Source organism: Acinonyx jubatus, chromosome E3, assembly GCF_027475565.1.
Source record: "Acinonyx jubatus isolate Ajub_Pintada_27869175 chromosome E3, VMU_Ajub_asm_v1.0, whole genome shotgun sequence".
In the NCBI taxonomy this organism is placed as follows: domain Eukaryota; kingdom Metazoa; phylum Chordata; class Mammalia; order Carnivora; family Felidae; genus Acinonyx; species Acinonyx jubatus.
In genome coordinates this window covers 32328559-32338609 of record NC_069398.1, presented here as the reverse complement: position 1 = coordinate 32338609, position 10051 = coordinate 32328559, and the positions used below count along the sequence as shown (strand labels likewise).

The 10051-nt window shown below is 64.4% G+C and overlaps 1 protein-coding gene across 6 annotated transcripts in view; it reads right to left on the bottom strand.

Moving 5' to 3' along the window:
- Positions 1-2010: 2010 nt before the first annotated feature.
- The window catches only part of TNRC18 (trinucleotide repeat containing 18), an 86240-nt gene continuing 78199 nt past the window's right edge, over positions 2011-10051 (bottom strand). For all 6 annotated transcript variants that reach the window (XM_053213310.1, XM_053213312.1, XM_053213311.1 and 3 more), the window contains 6 exons: positions 9459-9575; positions 8591-8755; positions 6777-8110; positions 3245-3481; positions 3043-3117; positions 2011-2713 (listed from right to left, as the gene is read on the bottom strand). In XM_053213310.1, the coding sequence (XP_053069285.1) occupies positions 2507-2713; positions 3043-3117; positions 3245-3481; positions 6777-8110; positions 8591-8755; positions 9459-9575 (2135 nt within the window). In that variant the 3' untranslated portion in view covers positions 2011-2506. The remainder of the gene's footprint in view (positions 2714-3042; positions 3118-3244; positions 3482-6776; positions 8111-8590; positions 8756-9458; positions 9576-10051) is intronic.

Below are 10051 nucleotides of genomic sequence, written 5' to 3'. Positions count from 1 at the left end.
AGGTCTCCATGCACCTGGTAGGGGTGAATGGCGGCACGGGACCCGGAAGCATTTGGGCTTTGACAACTTGGTGGTCAGGTCAGGGAAAAAGGCGGCATCCCACCCATTTGAATGGCAGGGGCAGGGGGGGGCGGTGCAGCTTGCCCCCTGCCTGCAGGGACTCAGAGTTGGGACCTGGGGGCTGTGTGTTCTGGGCCGAAGTCCTAGCCGTGCAGCCGATCCGTGTGATGTGAACCACTTCCTGTACCGTTTGATGCCTTAGTTTCCCCCAAGGAGCGGAGCTGGTCTGCTCTTTGATGCAGGTCCCTTGGAGGAGGGTTGGGGCAGGGGAGCTGGCTTTCCAAGGGGCCGTGCTCCAGCCCTGCAGCCTCGGGGACCTACCCGCTGGGCCCAGTGGGCAGCCATCACTCTGGGAACCAGGTGGGCGTCCTGGGCAGCTGTGGGGAGAGCCGAGACCCCCAGGCGATATCACAGGGACCGCCAGGTGGCGCCAGTTCACTGTTCCTCCTGTTGTGTGACTCCGTTTCTCTGAAGCGGGAGAACCATCAGAACCTTTCCTCTGGTGGGTGGTTGGGCAGGTACCCGTGGGGTCAGGCTGAAAGTTCACCTCAGGGCAGGAGTGGGTAGCAGCACCAGGAGCAGGGCCCAGCCTCCCCCCAGCCCCTGCCGTGCCTGCATCTCCACACCTGCTCAGGGCCACTCAGACCCTCAGCGTCGTCCTCGTTCTCTGGTCTTCAGGTAGGGGTGCAGCCGGGAGTGCTCATCTTGGCATTTTCAAGGAAGAAACAGGCGGTGCAAGCCCTCTAGCCTCTCACTGGCCAAGAGAACTTTCCGCCCTGATTGACACGTTCTGTATCCCAGCCACCCCGCGGTAGCCACTGGCCACTTCTGGCTGTTGACCACTGGAAATGCAGCCGGGGCAACCAAGAAAGTTTTCATTTCCCTTCATTTCAATTAGCGTGGATGTAAACAGCCCCACGTGCCCAGTGGCCATTGTACAGGGGGACACCCAGCTCGCAGCCCTGAAAGGTCAGCACCGCCACCCAGCACCCTGCGCCCACTCCCACGGCCCTTGAAATGAACCACTCCAGACAACGGTATTTCTCTGATTATAGCTTTTTCTTTTTTCCTTTTTTTATGAAAAAGATCACACAGAATTCGCCAACAAACAAAATTCCAAAAGAAACTTAAAAAAAAAAAAAAAAAAAAAACAATAATTCCCCCAAAAAACAAAACCGAAGTCTGGCTTTTCCTTCCCTTAAGATTGTCTGGACGAGGCCTCCCGTCCCCCTGGAAGGCGCGGGGGCTGGTAAGTGCTTTCCGGGGCCGGGGCCGAGCCGCGGGAGCAGGGTCACTGCGCCCTGCCGGCCCCCTCCCTCCCTCCCTCCCTCCCTCGGCCTCTGCTCTCCCTAACCGCTTCTCCGTTCTGGGGGCGAGTACAGTACACCTGGGCCGGGCAGGGTGGGCAGGTGGGGTGTGCTTGGGACAAAGGGGGGGGGCGTGAAGCTGGGTGCTAGACACAATCTAATAGGAAATAAAAAATAATATTCTGCACGTCAGAATGTTTGCTTTTTTTTTTTTTATAATTTCATAGCTATTTTTTCACAGTTTTAAAAAGTTTATATTTATATATATTTATATATATTTATCTTTATATATATAATTAAAAAGTGGACTCCATTTAAAGGCGTATGATACAGGGGCGAGGAGAGTCTCTTGGTACAATAAAACTGTACAGGTGACCCACTACCGCCGCCCTCTGGGCTGGCCGAGGCCTGGGCAGGAGGGCCGGGTGTGGCCGGGACGAGGATGTCAGCACCATTGGGGTTGTCTGTAGTGTGAGGGGCTGGACCAGGAGGAGGGGCCCTCAGGGCAGCCCCCCCCACCCCCCGCCTGGCACCTGGCTGTCTCGCCCCGTCCAGGCCGTCCTGAGTGGGCGGAGGCCGGGTCCCCCCCGCCCCGGCCGGTGCCCAGAGCAGGCCTAGCCTGATTGGTGAGGCTGGCAGGCATCAGGCCCCCCGTCTCACGGCGGGAGGCTCGGAGTGGGCTCCGTGCCGAGGGAGGGGTCTGGCACGAGGAGCCGGACCCACGAGCAGCGGGAACCCCAGAACGCATGTCCATTCGGTTCCCTGGAAACCCCCTCCCTGCCGAATCCCCGCTGGGCCTCGGTCGAAGGTGCCTGGGGGTGGGGGGAGGGGGCTGGCCTGGCCAAGTGCTTACAAGGTGCTGGAGGGGAGCCCCTGAGGGGGGCCCGGCAGAGCCATACCCTGATAGCTGAGAGGAACCCCGTCTTGGGGGGCACCGAGGGGGTCGTGAAGGGGGCTGGAGACGTGTGTACATGTGCGCACACACGTGCATGCATACGGGCACACACATGTACACACGCACGCCAGGGCATCCCAGGGCACGCTTGCATGCACGCAGCCCCCGAGATGTGGCAGTGATGGCGAGGGGCCCCCGACGGGCCGGCCTTCGGGGCCCGAGGCAGCGGGCAGGGCGTGGGCGCTCAGCAGAGCACAGGCACGCCGTCGGTGGAGAAGATCATGCCGGTGGTGGGCTCGTAGGTGCCCGCGAGGTAGTACAGGCCCTCGCTGTCCTGGTACTTCTTGGTCTTGAGCATCTGCTCGTACTGCTCCAGGCCCACCACCAGGCACTTGTGCGACACGGTCTGCACGTCGTTCTCGTCCACGTGCGAGGACTGGTACAGGGCGCGCTGCGGGCGTGGCAGGCAGGCTCAGGGCAGGTGGCCCGGGAAGACAGGGAAGACGCCCTCCCCCCATCCAGGACCCACAGGATCAGGGAAAGCACCGAGGGCCAAGACAGAGAAAGACGCCCCCCCAAGGAGGCGGAGAGACAGAGGCTGGGATTCCGAGACCAAGAGGGAGCCCTGAAGGATTAGGGCCCAGAAGCGACGGGGGAGACCAAGCGCGGCAAACATAGGGTTCAGGGTCGGACGTGGGGTGGGGGGGTCGGAGGCCCAGCCCCCACCGGGCTGCGTGCAGAGGGTTTGAGGCGGCCCGCCCTCCAGCCCACACCCCCTACCTCCATGAAGTCCTTCCTCTGGCTGGAGGCCCGCAGCGCCGCGGGGAGGCCGCGGCCGGACTTCTGGTCCCAGTGCTGTGTGTGACAAACACGGGGCGGCGGTGAGCCCGGCCCCAGGCCCCAGAGCCGAGCACCCCGGCCTCAGCCTCGGGGCCGGTGGGGCCACTGCTCCCCGGCGTGACGCGCACGGCCCCGGCCTCACCTGGCCCTCATGGAGGCGCTTGCCCGGGCTGGTCTCCTCCGGGTGGTAGAACCACTTGACGCGGACCACCATGTTGCTGCCCCAGGACTCCCACATGCTCTGGATGCGACCGATGTAGGGCAGGTTGGGGCGGCCGGCCGACAGGAACACAGCGCAGTCCCCGATGCGGATCATTTCCTTGCCGCGCACGATGGCCTTGTAGAACAGCTTGCGGGCCTTGCCCTTCATGCCGCGACGCTGTGGGACACGCGTGTCAGGGAGGCCCGGGCCGGTCCCCAAACCCTGGGGCTCTGCAGAGGGTGGGGTGGGAGGGAGGAGGCCCCTTGCTTGCTCTAACTGGGGGGGACCCCTTCCCCTCTCCATGCTGGGTGTCCAAGAGGGGCTTTACCGACACCAAAGAGGGACTTCCAGGACCGTCTGGGTGGCTCAGTCGGTTAAGCTCAAGTCATGATCTCCCCCCCATTAATGGGTTCGAGCCCCGCGTCGAGCTCTGTGCTGAGAGCTCAGAACCTGGAGCCTGCTTCGGATTCTGTGACTCTCTCTCTGCCCGCCCCCTCCCTCAAAAAGAAAAGCATTAAAAAAACAAAAAAACTTCGGGACCTGCACCTCCCCGTCCTGGAGTAGTGCGGGCACACGCCTGGCAGACCCGCACCTGTGGTCCACGGGGCTCGCGGTGGCCGTGCCCTGGGCCCAGCAGCCCCCTGTGGACGGGCGGTTTCCAGACAGTGCCGGTGGGGGACAGGACAGGGAAGCCCAGGGGCTCGCAGCTTGGCCTCTGGACAGAGGGCGTGGCTCCACCCCCCACAGCCGGCACACGCCATTCGGGCCCCGGGGCCACAGGGCACTTGCTGCACAGCCTCATTCTACGTCCCCCCAGGCAGCGTGGGGCTGGGAGTCGGCCACCTAAGTGGCCTGAACCAGGGGCGACGGAGTAGGGGACGTGGGCTGAGGGCCGTCACGGGGACGTGCCAGACCCCAGGGGAAGCCCCTGAAGTCCGTCCGAGGCCCGCAGGAGCCAGCACCAGACTCGCATCTGCCAGGCCCATCGCGTGCTGGGCTTTTCTTAGTCACTCGACAAACATTTCCTGAAGCCTGCTCAGTGCCCCGGCCTGGGCCAGCATGGGGACAGACACGTGGGTTCCGAGGAGGGAAGAGACCTGCCTGTCATCAGGACCCCAAACCCATCAGAGCCCCAGGCAGCTCTGGGGCCTGTCACTGTCCCTAGGGCCAAACCTCCAGGATCCAGGCCTCTGCAAAGCTCTGCCCTCTGGTGACCCGGCGTATCCTCTCTTCAAACCAAGATCTAAAATCACTTTGCCATTTTCACATCGGCTGCCAGATGACTCAAAGCCAATTTGCCCAAACAGGAGAAAACTACGTGCCAATTTCCAACTTTCTCCAACAAGCGCTTTTTCTACTTTTAATTCATTGGATCCCTGGTGGTGATGGATTTTCAGAGGTCCTTGTCACTGATTTCTGCTATGTCCTGTGAACTGCTCAAATGCTTTTCACTTTTCAGGTCAAGGTGAAAATAAATTTGAGGTGAGGAGGACGGCTAAGATTTCTACACCAACTCCTCTTTGGCCGCCGTGACATGCCCGGCACCCGCCGGCTACTCCCTTCTCACAGAGCCGCCTCACTCCATGCGGTCCCCCCGGGGGGCTGATCCCGCCCTTGCAGTGAGCACAGGACTCGGTGTGGACACCCTGAACGTCCTGCCCTCCCGCTGGTATTATGACCGGCTCAGAAGCGGACTCGGCACACGAGCCAAGAGTGTTCTTTCAGCTTTAGCTTGAACCCCTTGCAAAAAGATACTTCCTCTCTAGTGCCACTTCCGAGCCGGGAGCCACTGAGGCTGCTTGCTGCCAGGAGGGAAGGGCTGTCTGAGCAGGAGACCAGCGCAAAGGCAGGAAGGGGAAACGGAAGCCTGGACTGTGGACCCACAGGGAGGTCTGAAGACGGCCCTTCAAACCCCTGGGCTCCAGCTGTACCTGAAACCTGGAATTTTGTGTTAAAGTGGCCACTAAGCTCCGCCCTGTGCTCCGTCCACTGCAGCAGTAAGAACCTCGGCATTACTAGTAAATCTGCGAGTGGCAGATGCTAAAATACGGAACGAGTCGGTCACGGTGAAGGCGAGACGGCAAGGATGTGCCGCCTTCAGCTCAGAAGCTGTCACTCCTCAATACGTCCCAATAAAGCACCTGCTGGGATCAGAGCTCCAGGGGGCCTGGTCAGGAGAGTCAGGGAAGGTTCTACATGTTCAACTCTGCCGTCCCCGGCGGTGGCCCTGCTGAGAGAGGAGCTCTCATCCGGGGCCAGCAATCCAGGTGGGCTTAACATCAGACAACCTATGCTCCGCAGTGTCAGAGACGCAGGCTGTCTGCCCCAGGTTCAAGTTAGTGCCTCAAAAGCAGGGACGCCCTCAGGAGAGTGGGTGCCGACTGCTTCCAGATGCCCTGCTCTGCACCCCCATTCTGAGGAGCCCTCTGGGGGACTCTAACTGCCCCTGGTGTCACTGGCACAGGGGGCCCCAAAAAACACGAAGATGGAAACCCCCGAGCTGGGGTCTTCAGAGCTCCCCCCAATTTTTCCGGCCTCGTTGAACCCAGGGAGCTAACACAACACGAATACACCAGCAGCTTCCCGAGGTCCCGAGAGGTGCACGGTCAGACGCCGCCCCCCCCCCCCCCCCCCCCCCGCCCAAGCTCATCACTGTCGACCCCCAATTCCCCACACCTGCCCTGGCGGGAAGCGGCTCTGGAGGGGGAACAGACCCGGGGGGCATCATGCCAAGCCCACCTCAGGTGTGGCCTCAGTGGGCCTGGGCCAGGGAGACAGGCACCGCAGGCGAACCTGTGAGCCGTACCCGTGGACAAGGGGCACGGGGTGGACCGGTGACCACAGGGCTATTCCCCACCTGCACGCGGGAGCCTCACGGTGCCTGTGTGCGCGCACAGGTACGTGTGTGGTGCGCGGTCGCGGGTGCACACGGGTGAGCTGGCAGGGCTCCTTCTGGAGAACCATTCTGTCTACAGAGGCGGCCATGGGACCCAACCAGACCCTTCTCCCTTTGGCTAGCTTGTGGGTGAGGGGACACCCGAGCCAGCCAGGCAGGGAGACCGCCCCAGCCCTCCGCTGCCATCAGAGAGGAGCAAGTGCCTCTTGCCGGGGTCGCCACACGGTCAGCCTGAGGCCCGGAGCCCTTGTGCCGCTACACACGACGCCCCCACCGAGACAGGCTGTGGGGCCACGGGGTTCTGAGACCCCCGGCGGGGCGACCGGGCGCCTGCTGGAGGGGACGGCATCCGTCCCCGCGTGTTCTCTCGCTGGGCCCGAGACCGAGGGTGGTGCTCCTCCGCGGAGGAGCCGGCAGAGGGGGCGCGCTCGGGCGCCCCGAGACTCGGGGGACCCGGGTATGAGATGGGGTCCCCGGCCTCACCCCAACCCGCCCCGTGGGGGGCCCGAAGGGGGGGCCCACGGGGGGGCCGGCCCGCCGGAGAACACCACGTCTGGACCCTCCGCCCTCCGCTACCTGGGTGGGCTTGCCGAACCACTTCCAGAGCTGCCGCGCGGGCAGGAAGGCCGCGATCTTGGGCCGGTTCTCCACGGACGGCAGGCGCTGCCGCTTGGCCAGCTCCTTGGTGGTGGGGAGGTGGACGCCCTCCCTCTTCTTGGGTCGGCTCTTGGCCGCGACCTGAGCCTTGGGCTGCAGAGGCTGCGCGGGCTGCGGCGGGGGCGCCTGGGGCGGGGGCGCCGGGGCCTTCTTGCCCGGAGAGGGGGCAGAGGAGCGAGCCTTGCCCGCCTGCTTGGGCGCCTTGCCTGGCAGGGCCGGCGGCGCCGAGGGGCCGGCCGCGGCGGGAGGCGCCGCCTCGTCGTCTGAGCTGCAGGAAGAATCGTCCGTGGTGGAGGAGGAGGACGAGGAGGACGAGGAGGAGGAGGAAGACGAGGAGGAGGAGGAGGACGAGGAGGAGGAGGAGGACGAGGAGGAGGACGACGAGGACGAGGAGGACGACGAGGACGAGGAGGAGGACGAGGAGGAAGAGGACGAGGAGGAGGACGACGAGGACGAGGAGGAGGATGCCCTGGAGCTGGAGGCGCTACAGTTCCGGCCGCCGCCGCTGCCGCCGCCGGCCTGGCCCTCCTCCTCCCCCTCGGTCTCTGAGCTGCTGCTGCTGCTGCTGCCACTGTCGCTGCTGCTACCGCCGCTCTCCGACTCCTCGGCCCCATCCTGCTCCGCCTGGCCCTTGTCCGGGCTCTTAGGCTCACCCGAGTCCTCGAACTCGAGCCCGGCCCCGGGCTCCTGGGTCAGGTCGCCGTCCCCGGACTTGGGCCGGGCGGCCTTGGGCTCACCACTGCCTGTGGCTGGCGGGTAGCCGCCCAGGCCCAGGAGGCCCTTGGGATCCTGCCAGCCCCCGGCTCCGGGGTCATCCCGCAGAAGCAGGGCCTCTTTGGCCTTCTTGCTTTTGGGCGACGTCACACCCTCGTGGTCCAGCTTGACGAGCGGCTCGGCCTCCTCCCCGGGCCTCCGAGCGCCCTTGGCGGCCGCCTCTTCCGCGGCCCGGGCCTTCTTGGGCTTGGGGCGGGTGGCGGGCATGGCGATGGGCATGGCGACGAGGGGGGTGGGGGCCAGGACCGCAGCGGGGGCCGGCAGCTCCCCAAAGGGCTCAGGAGCCGGGCAGCTGGTGAAGGTGGACGGGGCGGGGCTGGCCTGCGGGGCTGCCGGGCGAGCCTTGGGGGCTTTGGCTCGCTTGTCCACGGGTTCTGGAGGGCTCTTCTTGGAGCCTGGGGTGCTGATGGGCTCCAGGGCCAACGGGGTACTGGGGACCTCCTCTGTCGGGCCCCCCTCTTCCAGGACGGCGGCTCTGTCTAGAAGAAAGAAGGAACAAGCTTACGTGAGGTCAGGGCAGCGAGGGGCTTCCCGAGCCCAAAAGCCCGGTTTCTGCGCTGGCCCTGCTGCTTCCTCTGCGGTGACCGGGTGCTGGGCCTGGACGCTGCCCGCTCTGGGCCCAGGATGAGCGACTCTCACATCGCTGTCATCCCACGTGTGGTGACCCCCAAGCGGTCCTTGGCAGCCTCGGCTCTTAGCACCTGTCTCTGGATTCTGGCGTGAACAACTCGGCTGCCCAGGAGTCAGCTCTGCCCAAGGCAGATGAACGCTGACTCCCTGAGCCTCAGGGTCCCACTCTATCAAAGGGTCCGAGCGGCCCTGCAGCTGAGTTCCCACGGGGGGGGGGGGGCGCAGTCTCTGTGCGCAGACCCCACGGCATCCCACGTCCGCAGCAAGTCCCCCCCCATGCCTGCACCTGCCCCTGTGTCTCGGCCGAGGCAGAGCTGGGGCTAACGTACCACTCTTGGCTTTGGTGCTCGGTTTCCGCCCACGCCCTCGTGCCTTGGTGCCCGGCTCCTCGGACCCTGGCGTGCCCCCGTCTTTGCTGTCCCCGGTGTCTTTGCTGGTCTTCCGGCTGCGGCGCTTGGCACTTGGCACCAGGAGGGCTGGGGACGGCTCCGCACCTGCGGGAGAGGGACACGGTGGCTCAAGCCTGGGTCTCTGCTCTCCCAGCCACCAGAGCATCATCCATCGTGGGGGACAGGGACCGGAAGGCCCTGCGGCTGAATCCGCTCGGCCTGCCTGGAGGGGCTGTGCAGCTGGAGAGGGGGACTCCCTCTGCAGGGACGCAGCTCAGGGGTCTGCAGGCACAAAAAGCTCCACAGGGGTCCCCGAATGAATGGACTGGGTGGGAGTGAGCAAAGATCCACTCTCGTGGGTTCTATAACCCACTTGGAGGATGCTCAAAACCACAGACCCCCGGAGGTCCAAGTCCTGGCTCTGCCTCTAACTAGATGTAGGACCCCAGGAAGAGTCATTTCCCTCCTTGACGCTGAGCTTCGTATTGGTCAGTCACGGGGAATGGGATCTCTGGATGCGCAGGACGAAGCCAGGAACTCCATGCTCTCGTGGAAATGTGAAGCCTGGAACCATCGGGAACGGTGCCTGACCAGCCTCGACGGCCTGGACTGCTCGGGGACGCAGACCTGGGGAGCCCGGGAGCCCCTCCCCCAAGCCCACTGTGGGAGCCCCACCCGTGGCTCCTGCCATTTCCACCCCACGGGTGCAAACGGTCGGAACAGTGGCCAGAGCCCAGGGCTGGGCCCGCAGGGGAGCCGGTGTGGACGTGGGGGTCACCCCTGCCAGGGCAACAGGACTGCCACTCACACTGGATCTTATAGTCGGGAGGCAGAAGGCGGATGTGGGAGAGGGGGATCCTCCCCGTGTCCCCGTCATCGAACTCCACTGTGATCAGGTCCCCGTCGTCCTCGAGGCCTAGCAAGCCTGTTGGCAGAGGGGCAGGGTCAAGGACGCCAGCGGACCCCTGCTCTCCGGTGCCCACAAGGGCAAAAGGGGAGCAGAAAACAGCCGGTGAGCAGCTCTGGGCCTGCAATGTGTAGCGGCAAGTATCCAGTGGTACAGAATGTGAGTCTTAGAGTCTTGTGGTCCAGCAGGAGCACTGGCACCTGCCATTCCACCGAGCGTGTGTCCTGACTCACTCCCGAGACCCTCCCGAGAGCACAGGGAAGCAAGAGCAGGGGCGGGAAGCCTGCAGTCCGGACCTGGTGGGTCAGTGGCCAACTGCGGGAGCGGGGCGTTTCCCAGACCACCACCTGCACGGTGAAGGGCTTCCCCTGCTGCTGGGGGCCTGGGAGGGGGCCTGCTTCACAAGGGAGCCCTGCCAGGCTCGGGCCCACGAGGCGCCAAGCGCCTCTGTAGGCAGGGGTCAGGGGACCCCAACACCGGACAGGCTGAGGGTT